Here is a 22,385-nt window from a genome sequence, read left to right on the forward strand (position 1 = left end):
TTTTCAAAATTTACTCATTTTTCACCAAAATGACCATCCTCTCCCCTTAAATGTGCAGAAATTTGATGAGAATAAATGTAATTTTTCGTTCTAAAATGCAATTTTACAATGTTACATTTCTTCGAACCTAATTACTGTACCTACTTAAAAAAAAAAGACGAAGCGAAATTGACTACATATTTACGTCAATCTTGCCTCTTTTTGGGTCCTCTATCCACTTCACAAAGGTTTTCCACATATTAGCTAGCACTCTATACATAGAGAATGGCTGCCATAGCAACTGAATACTCATGCAGCCACGACTTTCCTCACAATATAGGGCAAATTCTTGTGGCGAATGTATATGTGTACATTCTCGTTTGTTTATTTGTAGGCAGGCACATATCTCAATCCCCTGAGCGCTGTTATGAGGGGAAAAGTGCATTTAATACAATAAGAGCGACGGAAACGTGCGTGGAGGTAGGGAAGTTCAAACATTTTTTTATTTACATACTCAATATTCCCAGCACGAACTTCCATTTACATCTCTTGTTTGCCAAAACAACTCTCAAGAAACGTTACAGCTGCTTGGTAGAGCCTTCAAATAGTAAAGTAAATAGTGAATATAATAAAACCCGTGCAAAAGTTTAGTAGAAATCGCTGTACACAGACAGACTAGTACTAAAATTATTATATTTCATGTACATCATTCCCTGATAAATTGACTCGTAGATACTGAATATGAACGAAATCCGTCCAATAGTTTAGTATAAATCGCTGTACACAGACAGACTAGTACTAAAATTATTATATTTCATGTACATCATTCCCTGATAAATTGACTCGTAGATACTGAATATGAACAAAATCCGTCCACTAGTTTAGTAGAAATCGCTGTACACAGACAGACTAGTACTAAAATTATTATATTTCATGTACATCATTCCCTGATAAATTGACTCGTAGATACTGAATATGAACAAAATTCGTCCAATAGTTTAGTAGAAATCGCTGTACACAGACAGACTAGTACTAAAATTATTATATTTCATGTACATCATTCCCTGATAAATTGACTCGTAGATACTGAATATGAACAAAATCCGTCCACTAGTTCAGTAGAAATCGCTGTACACAGACAGACTAGTACTAAATTATTATATTTCATGTACATCATTCCCTGATAAATTGACTCGTAGATACTGAATATGAACAAAATCCGTCCAATAGATTAGTAGAAATCGCTGTACACATACAGACTAGTACTAAATTTCGCAGAAGTTAAGCATTAAAAATTGACTGTAAACATTCATTTCTCCTGAAAAAAAAATCCCTCTTTTGTTTCATTTCTCTTACGGACATGACCATATCTTACAGGTTGCTATGGTGATTGTACCTAAATGTTTGTATTATAGCGTGATACTATGGCTTTAAAATTAATTGCTGGATCTTGTTGTGGTTTTCAGTTGCCGTCCACAACGCTGTCCCGTTCGTTGGTTTCGGCTTCCTGGATAACTTCATCATGATCATTGCGGTATGTAGACCTACCTCAGTTAATTTATGTTGTTTGACTTCTCCGCTCTTGCAAACAGTGTTTCGCCTGAAGTGCCTTTCTACAAGTTTCCTGCAACAGCCCAATCCTAGCTAAGAAGATGGTTCTTCAACCCACATGCGGGTCGTCAGAGGTTCTCTGATTAATATAATTGAATATTCCTGTCGCTTTTACAAAATATATGTTTATATTACTTCAGTGATATTACAGGAAACAAATATAGTGCTCTGGTTTTTAAATTCAGTTGCTATGTGCTACAGAATCGACTACGAGAATTTTGTCAAAAAGCCACGATGTAACATAATTTGATAAATAAAACTTATTTGTCTGTAAGAAGGCACGTTTGGTCGTATGTTTTCGTGTTCTGTAATAATTAAGTTTATTATATTTAATGATATATTTATCCATAGTTATCTAAAATTGTGAATTTATCCTTTGAAAAGGTGGAAAATTTTAAATAGTCTGGAGTAACACTAACAAAAAATATAAACGGCAATCAAAAGGAAATTAAACACAGAATAAATATGTGAAATGTCTGCTATTATTCGGTTGAGAAGCTTTTGTCATCCAATCTACTCTCAAAAATCTGAAAGTTAGAATTTATAAAACAGTTATGTTACCGGTTGTTCTGTATGGTTGTGAAACTTGGACTCTCACTTTGAGAGAGAAACAGAGATTAAGGATGTTCGAGAATAAGGTGCTTAGGAAAATATTTGGGGCTAAGAGGGATGAAGTTACAGGAGAATGGAGAAAGTTACACAACACAGAACTGCACGCATTGTATTCTTCACTTAACATAATTAGAAACATTAAATTAAGACGTTTGAGATGGACAGGGCATGTAGCACGTATGGGCGAATCGAAAATGCATATAGAATGTTAGCTGGGCGGCGGGATGGAAAAATACCTTTGGGAAGGCCGATACGTAGATGGGAGGATAATATTAAAATGGATTTGAAGGAGGTAGAGTATGATGATAGAGACTGGATTAATCTTGCTCAGGATAAGGACCGATAGCGGGCTTATGTGAGAACGGCAATGAACCTCCGGGTTCCTTAAAAGCCAGTAAGTAAGTAGTTATCTAAAATTGAAAATTTATCCTTTGAAAAGGCGGAAAAGTTCAAATATGGGAAATGTCTGCTATTATTCGGTTGAGAAGCTTTTGTCATCCATTCTGGTCTCAAAAAAGTGAAAGTTCAATTTATAAAAATATGACCGGTTATTCTGTATGGTTGTGAAACTTGGACTCTCACTTTGAGAGAGGAACAGAGGCTAAGGGTGTTCGGGAATAAAGTGCTTAGGAAAATATTTGGTTCTAAGAAGGATGAAGTTACAGGAGAATGGACACAGTTACACAACGCAGAACTGCACGCATTGTATTCTTCACCTGACATAATTAGGAGCATTAAATTCAGACGTTTGAGATGGGCAGGGCATGTAGCACGTATGGACGAAAGGAAAATGCATATAGAATGTTAGTTGGGTGGCGGTAGGGAAAAATACCTTTGGGGAGGCCGAGACGTAGATGGGAGGATAATATTAAAATGGATTTGAAGGAATTGGGATATGATGGTAGAGACTGGATTAATCTTGCTCAGGACAGGGACCAATGGCGGGCTTATGTGAGAGCGGCAATGAACCTTCGGGCTCCTGAAAAGCCACAAGTAAGTACTTAAGTAAGAAAGATTAAATGCACGGTTAATTACAAAATTGAGTTGTCTGTCTGTCTTAGTGAACTAGCTCCCATCTCCCATTCTGGCTACAATGTTGAAAAGCTGGTCGCATCTTTCATTGGCTTCAAATTATAATTTTTTTAATTAAATTTACACGACAACCGTTCATGCTATTGAAATATGCCAGAGGGATAAATCATTCTTTATTAGATATTCTATCGATATGGACGAAAATCAGGATCCTACTCGCAATATTTGACCAATAAGATGGAGTTAAACATTGGGGGAAAACATTTTTTTTTCTGACAGAACTGTGTATTTTCCAATATAGTATTACACTTTTTTGTTACATACAACATGAGTTATTCTCTCTGAAATTCTGCAAGGTTATTTCACTTCTATCCTGTATGTGGGTTTGTTGCTGGATCCAATTTGGACTATTACCGCGATCAAATAATCAGTTTAGCTACACACGAGGGCTTTCCAGTTGCTTAGTTAGTGTGTCTGTTTGTGATCGAATCATGTCCGCGCCATTACGTCAACTTGTGCAACTACATTGTATGCGTGGCATAATTAACTTTGAAAGCCACACAAACGGATTGCTTCGAAACGTGACTCCGCCTTATGACGTAAGCAAACAACTTACACCCCTCCTTGTACCAAGTTACAAGAGAGAACACAACCGTCAGTAAATAACATTATTCATGTTACTGCATGAATGCCCACAAACGATTAAGTTTCATGCACAGAATTTGTAAACTTTGAGGATGCAGTATTTTAAATGCACTTTGTGATTAGACGGTCGGTTTTAGCTAGAAACCTTTTCTTGACCTGAATACGTCTACAGGATGTAACAGAATAGCTATTCCTAAGTTTGTGATGTGATAGAGGACACGAAAATAAACATTTTTTCTTAATAAAGTAGTATCCGGAAATGCGTCGTATAAAATACAGACCTCATCATTCACATTATAATGCATTTATGTTTCAGCTGTTCTTGTTACCATGGAAATAATAATTGAAGTTAGTTTGCAAATCAAGCTTTCAGCTATAACTCCCTGCAATAGTAATATGCGTTACAAGAGCGGTATGTTGAAGTTTTCATGTTCGAGGAAAAGTTTGAAAAAGCGAAACGTAGTTGAGCCTTTTTAATTTCCGAGAATTGAAAGAAAACATACCGCTCGTGTATCGTACATTATTTTGTGCGAAGATCGTTTATTACATACCTGAAAGAGGAATTTCTAATTAGTTGCAGTGAAATCTCCATCTTGGTTTCTGTTCAATGACGGCAAATTTGCAAAACAAAAATATCTATCTTCAACATTGTTGCTTTAAAATGTTTTCTGTGTTTACTATACTCCAGCAGGCCGTGATTTACGTCTGTCTTTTTTTCCTCCCTGTCTATGATGAGTCTCGAATCTTGTTGATTTTTTCACGGCTTCCTTAATGTTACTTGCATCACGAATGCAGTAACTTTAGTGGAGTTGTAGAGCTTACTTAATTTTTGCAAATATTTAAAAACAATAATTAACAGTGCAATTTAGGTGAAATTGCAGTGGTAAGTTTCCAATTTATAATTATTACTATATTGAACGTCTCTAAAAATAATATGTTAAAAGCCTAAAGCAGTAAAATTAATATGTCACTTAAGCGGTAAGAAGAGGGAAATAATTGTTATGTGTGTTCGGTTGGGAATACTGAATGTGGAATTTTAGACTTTCCGCGGATTGGTTTTGTGCGGAAACCAAGCAAATACGCACAATCTAGCACAAAATTGATTTGAATAATTTCGAGGGAAAAATTGTTCCGGGGCCGGGTATCGAACCCGGAACCTTTGGTTAAACGTACCAACGCTCTACCAACTGAGCTACCCGAACCAAAAAAAAATGGATCGGTGTCTGGTAGAGTTCCCGGATAGCTCAGTTGGTAGAGCGTTGGTACGTTTAACCAAAAAAAAAATGGATCGGTGTCTGGTAGAGTTCCCGGGTAGCTCAGTTGGTAGAGCGTTGGTACGTTTAAGAAAAAAATGGATTGGTGTCTGGTATAGTTCCCGGGTAGCTCAGTTGGTAGAGCGTTGGTACGTTTAACCAGAAAAAAAATTGGATCGGTCTTTGGTAGAGTTCCCGGGTAGCTCAGTTGGTTGAGCGTTGGTACGTTTAACCAAAGAAAAATGGATCGGTGTCTGGTAGAGTTCCTGGATAGCTCAGTTGGTAGAGTGTTGGTACGTTTAACCAAAAAATATAGATCGGTGTCTGGTAGAGTTCCCGGGTAGCTCAGTTGGTAGAGCGTTGGTACGTTTAACCAAAGGTCCCGGGTTCGATACCCGGCCCCGGAACAATTTATCCCTCGAAATTATTCAAATCAACTTTATAGGGAGTTATACCTGAAAGCTTGATTTGCATAATACAACTTCACTGTTCGTTAACAGAAAACCACAATTTAAGTCACACAGAGTTAGTGTGCACTCAGTGTTGGTTTCTTGACGGTTATCAGCCCACTTTGAAGTCTGTGGATATAGAGGGAAAAATTGGATCGGTGTCTGGTAGACTTCCCGGGTAGCTTAGTTGGTAGAGCGTTGGTACCTTTAACCAAAGGTCCCGGGTTCGATAGCCGGCCCCGGAACAATTTTTCCCTCGAAATTATTGAAGTTACTTTGTTGCTGTATGTCATAACAGTCATTTGGAGTGACACGGATCTTAAAGCTGTAAAGAATCTACCATTTAATGAAACTTTTCTCTAAATATTTGTGTTGGATTTGTTGATAACTATCTAGTAGGACCATATATTATGCCTGCGTCATTGAATGAACATTTTTATGGTATTTTTCCTGCAGAAATGTTTCCGGAACTGCTTGAAAATGTCCCGATTAATATTCGGAGAAACATTATCTTTCAACACGACGATACATCCTCACATTTCGGCTTAAATTGTCGAAATTATTTAAATGTACATTTTCTAAATCGTTGGCTAGGGAGAGTAGAGCCTGTTGGCCGGCACGTTCCCCAGACTTGACTCCAGTTAATTTTTGTGTTTTGGGTCTTATTAAAATCAATTGTTTATGAAACACCCATGGGCACAGCAGAAGAATTACTTGCTAGAATAATTCTTGCTTTTAACATCTTCGTAACCAACCACAGATATTTCGAAGGATTCGTCCACACGGCGTTATACTTTGTGTCAACAATGGCTGTTAGAATTTTTAACAGTTACTATAGTTTGTCAATACCATTTTCTTAATATCTGATATTAAATAAAAGTTACTGTGCTTAACCATTAAAAGTAAGTAAAGTAACTTTCCAAGTTGAGATTTTCTTTTATTTTTTCCTTCATATCACTTGAAAATGAAGAATTTCCGGACATTAATTTATTAAGAAAAAATGTTTATTTTCGTGCCCTCTATCAGAGCGTAAAATTTGCAACCAGTATTCTGTTACACCCTGTATATACGTCTATATGGAAGGTTTATTTGCATGCCAGCCTAATATTACGAATAAATAAATATATCATTAATTATTTAATTGAAGAAATCGCAGGAGGAACATTTAAAATGTACGCCAAAACGTGCCCTTGCAAGGGAGTTTGAGGCTGAGAAAAATCGAATAAGTGAGGTCGAAGCCTGTTGACCACTTGTCTCACTCTGGATTTCGCCGTTTTATTGAAGGAACTTTAGAGAATTTTTAAAGGGAAGTCGAAAACGGACGTAACCTAACAGCTATTACACGACGGGGAGGTCCCAATTTTACGAATAATTATGACATAATACTCGTACATTCTACATGGAACGGACCTCAAAGAAAACGGTTTGCTGAACTATTGAATAACTCGACGTTTAAGTGTGTACACTTTATGTGGAAATGTGTATATCAGTTAAGCATTTTATTGCCCTTGTAAAATTGTAAAGTGGGGGAAAAAAGCCTCTAAACTCGTGATATTAAAATATGTTGAGATGCATCTAGACATGCTGTGTACAAGATATATTTAATATCATGTTTCTTGTATTGTTCGCCTTGCTTATCAGGCAACTTCTCCGACACAGTCGCAAAGCGTGTAGTGCGTTCGGATTCTTGCAGGGGATAACAGCATGAATTTATAATCTTGTTAGGTAGGTAAAGCAACAGCTACTAAAGAATATTGCATAGTCCGCCGAGTTAGCTCTGAGGTTGAGCGTCTGCCTCCAGACTAGCCGGCCCGGGTTTGATCCCCGGCGAGGTCAGAAATTTTCTTGTAAAATTTCTATCTCTGGACTAAGAGAGATGGCGGTGCACAACTTCTAATCACTATTAATATTAGAGGAGAAAAATTCGTCCGGCGCCGGGGATCGAACCCGGGTCCTTGGTTCTACGTATCAAGCGCTCTGACCACTGAGCTACGCCGAATTCAATCCACGGCACCGCTTCAATGTTTCCCTTTGTGGCCTGACTCCAAGTTGGGCATGTACTGTATGTTGACATTTTATATTAAGTCAACTGCCATTATACAAGGAGCGCACTCAGTTAAGTGACTTGGTGGCCGGGATTCCACAGTAATATGCACTGTTGGGCGAAGAATCTACGTAAAAATTATTTTTTTTTCGGTTCAATAGATCCTTCGAGCGACAGTGCATATTACTGTACAGATCACTATGCATATTACTGTGGAATCCCGGCCACCAAGTCACGCAATTGAGTGCGCTCCTTGTATAATGGCAGTTGACTTAATATAAAATGTCAACATACATGCCCAACTTGGAGTCAGGCCACAAAGAGAAAAAACACTGGAGGAGGGGAGTTCGATCCGGTCCTGTGGATTGAACTTCGGCGTAGCTCAATGGTAAGAGCGCTTGGTACGTAGAACCAAGGACCTGGGCTCGACCCCGGCGCCAGAGCGAATTTTTTCGTCTAATATTAATTGTTACCATAACAGATGTATTCTGTAGGACCAAAAAAATAATAATCTTTACGTAGATTCTTATCACTATATTGTGCACCAATATGCCTGGGATGGGGACGTTAACCCTGGCGGCCCCCTCGGAGTTATTCGACAGGAGTAGGCTACGTGTCAGCACCGGGTTTGTCCTTCTCCCTTCCTGATGTTAATCATCCTCACCCATTCCCTACAGTACACTTACACGTACACCCACCCTAGTACATGATATAAATTCTTCACAGGTACACATCATGCATAGCGTGGGCCTCCGAAGTGGTGTGCAACTGGATACCACCGTACACCTCAATAAGTTTACGATGAATTTCTGCTGGTGAAGTGCCCTTCAGACGGAAAAACCAGATCACACTACGCACTTCCACGTTTGACCAGGTTTCCGTGAGCGCAGCCATCTTACAACTGATATTTTTTAATCACCCTCCTATTTTATCAAGATATTTCGGCCAGTTTATAGGAGATGAATTTGAGAAGCTTCAGTAAGTAGAGAAATTCTGTTTCGAAAACCAGCTATGTTACAATAGTGCTGGTCTGATGATCGTTGACCTCTGCAGAGTCATGTGGTTATGAGGGTAGCAATCTGCTGGTGAATATTCGCCCTACAAGGGCTTTCGCTTAATGGCTTGTTTTTTTTTTTTAACTGTAGAAGTTATTTAGCGTCGAAAATCAACATGTGCAAGGAATGACCGACAAATTTTGCCTGACACCCTGTATAAAGGATAGATGTATGATTTTACTTGCCTTAAATGTATGACAGGGAATCCATAGCTATACCTACCTTCTGGAGGAACCTATGCAAGAATTTTATCGAACCCTGACCAGATTTGAAGTCATGATCCTTGAGATCCAGTGTCTAGCACGGTAACCAAGGACCTCCGATTACGACTCGTGATACATTTTGTTGAAATTTCTCCCAAGGCGATATGAATGCTTCGGAGTTCAACTCGCATTTCATTTGTCAAGCTGTTACCATAGAAATGCTATTTCTGACATCGTATTTCATGTGAACTGAACAGATGTAGCACTAGCAGATAAAGGAAAGCTTTTCCAAACTCTAATGTAAAGTGTCTGTAGGTAAGCTTTTTAAATCCAATGGTTTTAGTACTAGGTCTGGGAATTTAGAGTGATGTTTGAGATCGAAACTATATAACTGTAAATCTGTACTCTATACACTTTCGAAATTTATGCTAAATCTAATCACTGAAGTTCACAAAGATGCTGAATTTTTACCTTTAGTTTAAAGAATATTATGACTGAAGGTATAAGCATTTCAGTTACATATTGTAAAGCGGAATGTCCGGGCTTACTGGTTAATGACCTAGGTTCGAATCTCAATATATCAGCGTCCTCTGTTAATATATTCGGAAAAGATTCACATCAAATGTAATCAAAAACAAAATCAATTCTTTCACTTCACCACATGCAACAAATCGGTTCCTGATTAGAGATGTCATTCCTATAAAATTTAAGCAGTGTTCACTAAAAAATATAGAGTGCTTGCAACCTGGGCGCTATAGGGCTGTGACAAAATTCTCGACGAAAACTATAAATCCACGTATAACGAAACATGGATTTCTGGAGCCATGATGGTCAAATTTGTTACGCAAAGAACAAAATTAAGAAAGAAACATTCTTTGAATCGATTTTCAGTTCATCGTCACTTTTTGAATTTCATTTAAATAAAAATTGGTTCCAGTTTCCTCAAATTATGTTAGGTCTATAAGCTTATTAAGTATGACTGATTATATTTTATGTATTCGACAGATGTTGGAGAAAAAATGGGAGTATAAGGACATAGTACATCAGTCATTCATAGATTTCAAAAAGGCATATGACTGGATTAGGACAGAAATTTTATATAATATACTTATTGAATTTGGTCTATTCCCAAAAAGCTAGTTCGATTAATTAAAACGTTTCTCAGTCAAATGTATAGCAGAGTCCGTATAGGTCATTTTCTATCGAATGCGTTTCCAATTCACTGCGGGTTGAAGCAAGGAGATGCACTATCACCTTTACTTTTTAACTTTGATCTAGAGTATGCCATTAGGAAAGTTCAGGATAACAGAGAGGGTATGGAATTGAACGGGTTACATCAGCTGCTTGCCTATAGGGATGACGTGAATATGTTAGGAAAAAATTCACAAACGATTAGGGAAAATACGGAAATTTCACTTTAAGGAAGTAAGGAGATAGGTTTGGAAGTAAACCCCGAAGAGACGAAGTATATGATTATGTCTCGTGACCAGAATATTATACGAAATGGAAATACAAAAATTGGAAATTTATCCTTCGAAGAGGTCGAAAATTTCAAATATGTTGGAGCAACAGTAACAAATATAAATGATACTCGGGAGGAAATTAAACACAGAATAAATATGGGAAATGTCTGTTATTATTCGGTTGAGAAGCTTTCGTCATCCAGCCTGCTGCCAAAAAAACTAAAAGTTAGAATTTATAAAACCGTTATATTACTGGTTGTTCTGTATGGTTGTGAAACTTGGACTCTCGCTTTGAGAGAGGAACAGAGATTAAGGATGTTTGAGAATAAGGTGCTTAGGAAAATATTTGGGGTCAAGAGGGATGAAGTTACAGGAGGAAAGAGAAAATTACACAACGCAGAACTGCACGCATTGTATTCTTCACCTGACATAATTAGGAACATTAAATCCAGACTTTTGAGATGGACAGGGCATGTAGCACGTATGGGTGAATCCAAAAATGCATATAGAGAGTTAGTTGGGAGAGCTGAGAGAAGAAGACCTTTGGGGAGACCGAGACGTAGATGGGAGGATAATATTAAAATGGATTTGAGGGAGGTGGGATATGATAATAGAGACTGGATTAATCTTGCTCAGGATAGGGATCGATGGCGGGCTTATGTGAGGGCGGCAATGAACCTGCGGGTTATTTAAAAGCCATTTGTAAGTAAATGTTATTATGAAGGGAGTAACATAGTTTAAATTAATATGGCTTCTAAACATCCATCATAGTTCTCCTATAAATTTACATGTAGATACTGAATCGGTGTAGCTACCCTAAACCACTCTCCTGCACAGGAATGCTGGAGTGTTTATTCTCACCAAAAACTCTGTAGTGTGCACGGTGTGAAGTAATTACACACTCTGTAATACGACACAGTTTCCGGCTTCCGTTAATCTGTTTCATGTGGCGAAAATGGCTGCGCTCGTGATGACCATAACCTGAGCGTTAAGTAATTCGCTCGCCAAGCGTTGGGGGATTTCTGTCATCAACTGGATGACGTGCGAGATGCAATCAATAAGGAGCTCCCTGAAGAATTTCGCACCACACGTGGGAACACTGAAAACAAATATCCTGCCCTCCTGCAGTCATGCAAAGTTCACTGCGCCATCTCGCGGTGATGAGTTAGACAAATGATGGATGCGGATAGATGGCTCGGATGTGATCCATTTTCTAGTTGCATTTGATACTTCTGTACAAATTCAGTGTTGCCAAGTCAAGAAAACAGAAAAGTGTATCGAATATTAACATAATAAACGCACTACCTAAATAACTTTTGAAGCATACGGTTCAGTGACATGAAACTTGGTATGTGAGGATAACCATATGCTAAGAACTCAATAATGGTATTACAGAGTTTTTTCTACTTCCGGTTTAACCGGTAGTAACTCCAACTCTCTTATTTTAAATGGAACACCTAATATATATTTTTTATTTTTGAATAAAGCTCATTAAGAGCTTTTCAAAAAGTACCCACACTTGATACTTCTGTACAAATTCAGTGTTGCTAAATAAAAATGGAAGTGGTGCAAGATATTCCTAAAGCCTGGTTAAATCATTCCTTAAATGGTTTCCATGATCGAGTGACACATTGTAAAGCAGCTGAGGGCTACCAATTTGAACACATAATTTAGAAGGTGAGCTAGCTTTGTTTGTTTTTGTTAAGGAAGGAGTATTTTATTATTTTAATATTCGATACACTTTTCTGTTTTCTTGACTTAGCAACACTGAATTTGTACAGAAGTATCGAGTGTGGATACTCTTTGAAAAAGTCTTAATGAGCACTATTAAAAAATAAAAGAAATATATTGGGTGTTCCATTTAAAATAAGAGAGTTGGAAAAAACTCGGTAATACCATTATTGAGTTCTTAATATATGGTTATCCTCACATACCAAGTTTCATGTCACTGAACCGTATGCTTCAAAAGTTATTTAGGTGGTGCGGGACTTTTAACTAATCCTGTAGAATAAAGTAGTTGCCCTCCCATACGTTTCCAAGAATGCTGTCTTTAAATCAAACAGACTTGTATTTGGTTTGGCGTTACCAAGGCGACACTTGTAAGATTCTAGACTCTTTAATTGATTCAATCTCTCTGTCCCATCCCCTCGTCGGTTTTCGCAAACACTTTTTAGATTCTTACTTCATGCAAATTCTCAGAAGTGGCAAATTTATTACAAAGTTTCCTTCAAATATTGACACCAAGTCACTGGTGCGGAGAATGTCTTCGCAGTATCTATCAGTTGAGTTATACATTAATTTTCCATTCATTTCATCTAACTTTGAGCTCTAAACTTCTGCTAAATTGGGGTAGAAGAAGAAGTAAGGTAACCATTTACATAATAATCTCTCAACATGAAGCCTGCCTTTTGATAAATCAAGTGTACTGTAACAACAGCTGAACTAAATCCTTGAATACGAAGGCTTGCCAGCTGTAACAGAGTTCAGTATTGTTAACGGAACTACAAAGAGAACCTTTATCATCGTGTATGCCTGACAGGTAAAGACGAACGCCTTTGTACTTTCTCATTAGGAGAGGTATCAAAGAGTACAGGAGAATGGAGAAAGTTACACAACACAGAACTGCACGCATTGTATACTTCACCTGACATAATTAGGAACATTAAATCCAGACGTTTGAGATGGGCAGGGCATGTAGCACGTATGGGCGAATCCAGAAATACATATAGAGTGTTAGTTGGGAGGCCGGAGGGAAAAAGACCTTTAGGGAGGCCGAGACGTAGATGGGAGGATAATATTAAAATGGCTTACTTACTTACTTACTTACTTACTTACTTACTTTTAAGGAACCCGGAGGTTCATTGCCGCCTTCACATAAGCCCGCCATTGGTCCCTATCCTGAGCAAGATTAATCCAGTCTCTATCATCATATCCCACCTCCCTCAAACCCATTTTAATATTATCTTCCCATCTACGTCTCGGCCTCCCTAAAGGTCTTTTTCCCTCCGGCCTCCCAACTAACACTCTATATGCATTTCTAGATTCGCCCATACGTGCTACATGCCCTACCCATCTCAAATGTCTGGATTTAATGTTCCTAATTATGTCAGGTGAAGAATACAATGCGTGCAGTTCTGTGTTGTGTAACTTTCTCCATTCTCCTGTAACTTCAGCCCTCTTAGCCCCAAATATTTTCCTAAGCACCTTATCCTCAAACACCCTTAACCTATGTTCCTCTCTCAAAGTGAGAGTCCAAGTTTCACAACCATAAAGAACAACCGGTAATATAACTGTTTTAAGTTCTAACTTTCAGATTTTTTGACAGCAGACTGGATGATAAAAGCTTCTAAACCGAATAATAACAGGCATTTCCCATATTTATTCTGTGTTTAATTTTATCCCGAGCATCATTTATATTTGTTACTGTTGCTCCAAGATATTTGAACTTCTCCACCCCTTCAAAAGATAAATTTCCAATTTTTATATTTCCATTTCGTACAATATTCTCGTCAACGAGACATAATCATATACTTTGTCTTTTCGGGATGTACTTCCAAACCTATCCCTTTACTATTAATATTAATTAATAAATAAAATTATGATTCTTCTTTTTTGTTATTATTTAAATTATAAACGCCAATATTTTTCTCAACATGATAAAGAAACTGAAACTTTGTTGTGAAGAGTGTAATGAGACGATATATTTCATCTGCGTGACCCATTTTTTATTTACACCTAACACACGCCATGTTTTATGGGATCATAAGTAATATAGGCTAATCAACTTTGATCTGCAAACAAGCAAGACAAAATCTAAATGAATGAACTCTGAACCTGCTGCGAACACGTGTACAGTACACTCAGTGGATATTTAATTAAAATAGATTGGTATTCGTGTAATTTAATAAGATGGATTCACCATGGAAACCAACAGTTGAGCTCTGAAACATGCAATCGATGAGCAACCACACGTCTGCATTATTTATTAAATATTAAACTGAAATGGTGGTGCACCTCATGAGGATCGAACTCGATCTGCCGATGCACCGTCACCACCCTCCAGGTGTCGTTAATGGACTGCAGACCCATTACATGAAGATCTCCCAAAGGAGTCGACAATGCCCATAAATTAACCAGATTTCACCCATTCCACGGCGCTTTGTGTCAGAACCAATAAGACGCGAAATTAAAGCATTAGTTTGGCTTGCAACGTACCGCCATCTTTAACACAAATTACACAGCTGTTAGTGTCATTCTCTTGTACCAGTCTTGCAAAATCTAAGTTAGTTTTAAGTGTGGTCTTAGCAGAGTTTCCTTTTTCCGCAGGCATTATGGTTTTTTCTCTGCAATCAAATGTCGATAAAACGAACACACTTCAACGAAATTTTCAACATTAATCTCACTAGAGGTTTTGATTTATCTAGAGAAAATCAAAACTCGAGTGGGATTTAATTGACTATTACACGATTAGAAGAAAATATATAAAAATTAGAAGTAACAAAGTACTCCAGTGCAATAAAATATTAATTGACTTACGAAAATACAACTGTCTTCAAATATATTATTGTACCATCTCAACATTACGCTAGGTGGCAGTAGCTGTTTTCTTGTCATCAGTTGTGCCAACTATGGAATCTTTATTGAAGTCTGTGGACTGTTACTAGTCAAGAAGGCGTTGTTGATTCAGTTTCATTTTTATTAAAACATTTGCATTGCACGTCAATCATCCGGATCCCAGTAATCAACGTCACTTGACAGATGATTTTCAATAAATCTTAGTATTAAACATTCTCTGATACGTGACTATCCATAATATCATATAGCTGAAGCTATAACAAACATAACCTAAATAATATAAACAAGTGTTAGAAAAGTTTTAATTAGGGATGGTGAAATAAACAAGAAACGTTTTAATTAACGATGATGAAATAAAAAATAAACATGAATAATTTTAAAAGAAACAATTATTGAAAGTAGAATTTTCAAATTTGAATGTTTTAGTTTTTGGTGGTTCAGTTGATGTTATATTGGACGTGTACGTAAAAGAAGTGAACTCGTTGATGTACATGGTGTATCCCTCAACTTACTCAGGATTTCCGAATGGTGCTCTTCGTTTATTTATAAATAGGGTTTCAGGGAAGATGCATAGCTATGACCAGTGATCTTTATTAATTCTTGTTCTTGAATGCCAATACGAGTCACATTTGAAAGTGCTGTGCATCGACTGGAGTGGTTTGTAATTTTATGTTTTTTGACGTCTAGACCAGTGCAGTTTGAAATGTTGGCAAACAAAGAAACAAATGCTAGGGTAGTGATAAAATAAACAAATGTTAGGGACGCGATAAAATTAAACAAATTCTAGGGACGCGATAAAATTGTGAGATAAGCAGTCATGATTGGTCGAAAGACGTCCTTTCGTACCGTTATATTGGCCAAAAGTAGTGTGACGTAGTAAAAGTGTAATAGTCAGTTAAACGTATTCCTATGATCTGATTATGCCTCTATAAGACGCAGTGTTATATGGGATGTTCAGAAAAAAAAAAAAAGGTTTCAATATTTAGACTGGAGGTAGTATGCATCAAAACAAGAAATAAAAGTTATATAAACATAGGTCCTAAAATTGATATCTTCTGAGAAATGAGCAAATATTTACCATGACTGTAAGAACAGCATATCTTCCACTGTGAGCTCTTTGGTAAGAAACAAAACATGCTCCTATTCAAGAGACAGGAAACTAATATATGGTGATAAACGGTTCCATTCTGTTTCCTCATTTGTTTTACAAACACACGAGGGCAAAAACATAACTTTCAAAATGAGTATCATACAATGTTTTTTTCTACAATAGCACAAATTTACATTAAATAAATATTTCAAGTTGCAGATTTCACAATTTCACGGCCGTCTAAACTCAGAACCTTTAAGAACTAAATATCCATGAAATGATACTGTTTTATTCATGTTCACGATTTCATGGCCATCTAGATAATCAACAAAGCGGTTAGGAAAATCTGAATGCTATATCTTATTGCAACGAGTGCTATATATTATGTAACTTCAGAATAATACGGGATAAAATATGTTTGTTTTTAATTTCCGAGATTTTGTACAGTATTTTTTGCACGAAAGTATATTTTCATTTTTGGGGGGGGGGCCTTCCCCTCCACTCTTCAGCGGTTGCCTTGGATTCCCTTCCGCCATCCTTCTCGATCCCGCCAATCCTGCATGTGTCCGTCCTTCATCACCCCTCTCGAAGGTGACGTATTCCTTTATTACTCATGTGCAGAAAGTGATGCCATACTTGGAAAATACCGACAAACTTCTAAACCCAAATCTCGTTGTAGGCAACACTGCCGAACATGCATTTGATACGCAGCTGAGTGGAAATGAAGCCCATCGCAGTAGATGGGCGTCCATCAGTCTCGCTAATTAAAGACGAGGGCTTCGCCCCCTCTAATTAAACCTCATCGCAGTTGTAAATTTTACTCCAGTTCCTTTCTGCTCCCAGAATTATCTACGAAGTTTCTGACTTCAATTCCGTCGGACTCCATTCCTCCAACTGTCGTAAAAAATGCGAATAACAAGGCAGAACAACCACAGAGACTTTGTTAACCACTGGCTAATTGGTTAGACTTGTTACTGACCCGATACTCTAAGGGAGTAGTGACCTCCGTAACCAGGTCTCTCATTGGACCTCCCAGTTTAAAATTGGCTGTAATAAAGAATTACAATTATCATCTTATCGTCTATGAATAGCCTCTGTAGTTTAAAAGGAACGTTAAATAAAGAATTACAATTACAATTATCATCTTATCGTCTATGAATAGCCTCTGTAGTTTAAAAGGAACGTTAAATAAAGGATTACAATTACAATTATCATCTTATCGTCTATGAATAGCCTCTGTAGTTTAAAAGGAACGTTAAATAAAGAATTACAATTACAATTATCATCTTATCGTCTATGAATAGCCTCTGTAGTTTAAAAGGAACGTTAAATAAAGAATTACAATTACAATTATCATCTTATCGTCTATGAACAGCCTCTGTAGTTTAAAAGGAACGTTAAATAAAGAATTACAATTACAATTACCATCTTATCGTCTATGAATAGCCTCTGTAGTTTAAAAGGAACGTTAAATAAAAAATTACAATTATCATCTTATCGTCTATGAATAGCGTCCGTAGTATTAACAGGCACTTACAGAAAGTGCTACAGTCATCTTTTTTTTATTAGCCGTTTCGTATACTTTTCAAGAGCGACTGCAGTGGTTGGGTTGACACAAGTGCGTTGGGATTTCTGTGTTTGCTGCTGCATTCGCAATTCCTGCGGGCATGCTGACCAGATTCCGCGAATGGAAGACATGCAGTGATATACTGACTTACACATGCTACCATCCGCCGTCTGCTGCGAACGTATTCTCTGCATTTGTAGCGCCAATAACACAATATGAAGCCTTTTCTTCCTGTTTTTGTAGGCTATATAACCTGGAGTTTTTTAGAATGCTAGAAACATTAAAATAATCTGTGCAGTTATAGTCTAGGAAGTGAACCATTTTATTTGACCATTATATAATATTTGAAACGAAATGTTACGAAGTAACCACTTTTAATATTGAACGAAAATTCTCGTTTGTAAATTCCTCGAAAAGTTGATTTTGTTTAATTAAATTGTGAATTACTAAACTATTGGACAGGTTTTGTTCATATTCAGTATCTACGAGTCAGTTTATCAGGCAATGATGTACATGAAATATAATAATTTTAGTACTAGTCTGTCTGTGTACAGCGATTTCTACTAAACTATTGGACGGATTTTGTTCATATTCAGTATCTACAAGTCAATTTATCAGGGAATGATGTACATGAAATATAATGATTTTAGTACTAGTCTGTCTGTGTACAGCGATTTCTACTGAACTATTGGACGGATTTTGTTCATATTTAGTATCTACGAGTCAATTTATCAGGAATGATGTACATGAAATATAATAATTTTAGTACTAGTCTGTCTGTGTACAGCGATTTCTACTAAACTATTGGACGGATTTTGTTCATATTCAGTATCTACGAGTCAATTTATCAGGGAATGATGTACATGAAATATAATAATTTTAGTACTAGTCTGTCTGTGTACAGCGATTTCTACTAAACTATTGGACGGATTTTCTTCATATTCAGTATCTACGAGTCAATTTGTGAGGGAATGATATACACTTTGTGTAATAAATTACTTTAGCCGTATGATGAGTGATTCCAGCGGTAAAATTCAAATATACATTTTGTCATTAGGATTAAATATATCAAATGTAATTGTGTAGTAATTGTATATGGACACTAATTGATACAGGTCACAAAGTTCTTCGATCCGTTTTCTCTTTGTTACACAATACCAGTGTAGAATTTACTCCTCTGTTCAAAGGATGTGTGAAACGAACATCATACTCGCTTGTGGCAATCTGAGCATTACGAGTTGATTACCTATTTGATGAGGGACGAAGAAAGTTGGAAAACATAGAAAACGCCGAACCGTAGCAATTGTCGAGAATTACACAATGTATCTCTTTGTTCTCGTGCCTGCGTTACGTTCTTGTACCCTCATTACCTGTGAGTACAAATGTTTAGTGGGTAATTTAAACAGTAATTCATTTATCTTCATATTCAACCTGCACACAAAGAAAGTTGTGAATTGAGATTTGTATATGATTTAGTTTGTTGTCCAGGTAACTAGTGATTTTCTTTCTTTCATTGATGGGCCATCATATCAACAAACAAACATCAAATCTGGATGTTCAGTATAGCAGCGTATCAGTGTACCGACATCCGTATCTATCTATCTATCTATCTATCTATCTATCTATCTATCTATCTATCTATCTATCTATCTATCTATCTATCTATCTATCTATCTATCTATCTATCTATCTATCTATCTACCTATCTATCCATCCATCTAATGTTACCGGTCTTATGTCTTATCTATCTAATCTATTAGTCTATCTATCCATCTATCTGTCTGTCTGTCTGTCTATCTATCTATCTATCTATCTATCTATCTATCTATCTATCTATCTATCTATCTATCTATCTATCTATCTATCCATCTATCCATCTAATGTTACCGGTCTTATGTCTTATCTATCTAGTCTATTAGTCTATCTATCTATCTGTCTGTCTATCTATCTATCTATCTATCTATCTATCTATCTATCTATCTATCTACCTATCTACCTATCTATCTATCTATCTATCTATCTATCTATCTATCTATCTATCTATCTATCTATCTATCTATCAATCCATCTAATGTTACCGGTCTTATGTCTTATCTATCTATCTATCTATCTATCTATCTATCTATCTATCTATCTATCTATCTATCTATCTATCTATCTATCTATCTATCTATCTATCTATCTATCTTCTATCTATCTATCTATCTATCTATCTATCTATCTATCTATCTATCTATCTATCTATCTATCTATCTATCTATCTATCTATCTATCTATCTATCTATCTATCTATCTATCTATCTATCTATCTATCTATCTATGTATGTCTGTCTATCTATCTATATATCTATCTATCTATCTACCTATCTAATCTGTCTATCTATCTACCTATCTACCTGTCTACTTACCTATCTATCTGTCTGTCTGTCTGTCTGTCTGTCTGTCTGTCTGTCTGTCTTTCTAACGATCCATCCTTCCACTCACCAACTCATCCATCCATCCATCTACCTATTTATCTTGAAATTTGTCTGCCTGTGTCTATCTATGTATCAGACATAAGTTCGATCCCGCTTGATTCGACTATCTAGTTAGTTTTTGCGAAGTTTTCGTAAACTGTAATTCCAATGTTAGGTAATATATGGCGAATGCTTCTGCTCATCTCGTTAAATTTCATCTCGTTATCACCGAAGAACGTAGTAGTTTATTCAACATCGTTATATAACCAACTAAAATAAAAGATATCTATATATCTGTATATTTGCTTATCTCTCCTCACAGCTATGTTTTATGTGCTTGACTTCCTAGCCAGCACTTGACATGGTTATTTTAGCTTCAAACAGCCTACCTTAAGCACATTTTTGTAATTTTTTATAAGCGTGGTACGTACAAAATTGGTCTGCTCTGTTGTGGATCAGTACGGTGCTTGAATGTAATGACATTCTGTGTAACATTGTCACCGGATCGGATCCCGGGTCATCTGTTGAGAGTCAGACACGGAAGTGACGGCACGTGACATATTAGAGCCTCACTCCCTCCCTCCCCCCCCTCTCCGCTCTGTTTATTATTCAGAGCAGCGGTGCGCGAAGTGTGGATGTTTGTGTGTGTCAACAGTACGAGAGAAAAAGTGCTCAAAGATCGCGGCCATATTGTGATGAACGTAGCAAGGTGCTAATCTGCATAGCAAGCAGGTGGCTTGTTTAAAGAGACCCACTCCATCGTGTGCCGAGCTAGTCTACAGTCCAGGGGACAAGCTTGTGGATCAGTTTCCTATGAAAAGCTTCCATGTAGGGATAATAACTGTAATGCTTTATTACTTACTTACTGGCTTTTAAGGAACCCGGAGGTTCATTGCCGCCCTCACATAAGCCCGCCATTGGTCCCTATCCTGAGCAAGATTAATCCATTCTCTATCATCATATCCCACCTCCCTCAAATCCATTTTAATATTATCTTCCCATCTACGTCTCGGCCTCCCTGAAGGTCTTTTTCCCTCCGACCTCCCAACTAACACTCTATATGCATTTCTGGATTCGCCCATACGTGCTACATGTCCTGCCCATCTCAAACGTCTGGATTTAATGTTCCTAATTATGTCAGGTGAAGAATACAATGCGTGCAGTTCTGTGTTGTGTAACTTTCTCCATTCTCCTGTAACTTCATCCCTCTTGGCTCCAAATATTTTCCTAAGAACCTTATTCTCAAACACCCTTAATCTCTGTTCCTCTCTCAGAGTGAGAGTCCAAGTTTCACAGCCATACAGAACAACCGGTAATATAACTGTTTTATAAATTCTAACTTTCAGATTTTTTGACAGCAGACTGGGTGATAAGAGCTTGTCAACCGAATAATAACAGGCATTTCCCTTATTTATTCTTTGTTTAATTTCCTCCCGAGTATAATTTATATCTGTTACTGTTGCTCCCAGATATTTGAACTTCTCCACCTCTTCAAAAGATAAATTTCCAATTTTTATATTTCCATTTCGTACAATATTCTCGTCACGAGACATAATCATATACTTTGTCTTTTCGGGATTTACTTCCAAACCTATCTCTTTACTTGCTTCCAGTAAAATTCCCGTGTTTTCCCTAATCGTTTGTAGATTTTCTCCTTTCCAATGAAAAATTATACAATACCCATACTTAATGGCTGCGAAGTCATTGACAGAGAAAGTAGCGATGTGTCAGCGTCTTTGTTGCTGACTTCCCCCCCCCTTTTTCCTGCGTTGGCTCTGAGACTAGTAACTAAAAGTTCCGCATTCGAGACCCGTTTAGTTTATTACTCCTCATTACGATCTTGGTACTTAAACCAACTAACTTTTTTTAGCTGCTTATTGTCAGTCATAGTGTTAATTCTCAGATTAAGTTAAAATAAGGTTTTAAATTGAATTTCTTTTCTTCTTCCACCTAGTTTGCTGCTTTAAGGAATGGAAATTCTTGTTGTACTTGACAGAATTTTCTACGAGACTGCAGTCATGTGAAATGTGCAGCCTTATTTTCTTGGAAGCTGGTTTTCCAGGTGGAATAGTTCACAGTTGTGTGTTTTTTGTTTTAACCTTCCCTTTTGCACATTCTCTAAAGGTATTAAAACGAGCTTCCGAGAAGAGAAATATAATTTTCTAGGTGCTCCGTTATGTGCATAACACTTTTATAACTGTATTCATGATGGGGCTCCAAATACGCCAGAAAAATGAAATTGTCTACAACATTTAATCTAGGATATTATAAGGAGCGGCATATACAAACATTTCATGGCGTACGTTTCATGTTTCCTTCAGGAAAAATACAACTTTTAATACAATGTGTTA

The 22,385-nt window shown here is 37.0% G+C and overlaps 1 protein-coding gene across 2 annotated transcripts in view; it reads left to right on the top strand.

The window, feature by feature from the left end:
* LOC138702361 (transmembrane protein 65) overlaps window positions 1-22,385 on the top strand; it is a 297,854-nt gene that overhangs the window by 194,525 nt on the left and 80,944 nt on the right. For both annotated transcript variants that reach the window (XM_069829923.1, XM_069829931.1), the window contains one exon: window positions 1,446-1,513. In XM_069829923.1, the coding sequence (XP_069686024.1) occupies window positions 1,446-1,513 (68 nt within the window). The remainder of the gene's footprint in view (window positions 1-1,445; window positions 1,514-22,385) is intronic.

This window comes from Periplaneta americana, chromosome 1 (genome assembly GCF_040183065.1).
Source record: "Periplaneta americana isolate PAMFEO1 chromosome 1, P.americana_PAMFEO1_priV1, whole genome shotgun sequence".
In the NCBI taxonomy this organism is placed as follows: Eukaryota; Metazoa; Arthropoda; class Insecta; order Blattodea; family Blattidae; genus Periplaneta; species Periplaneta americana.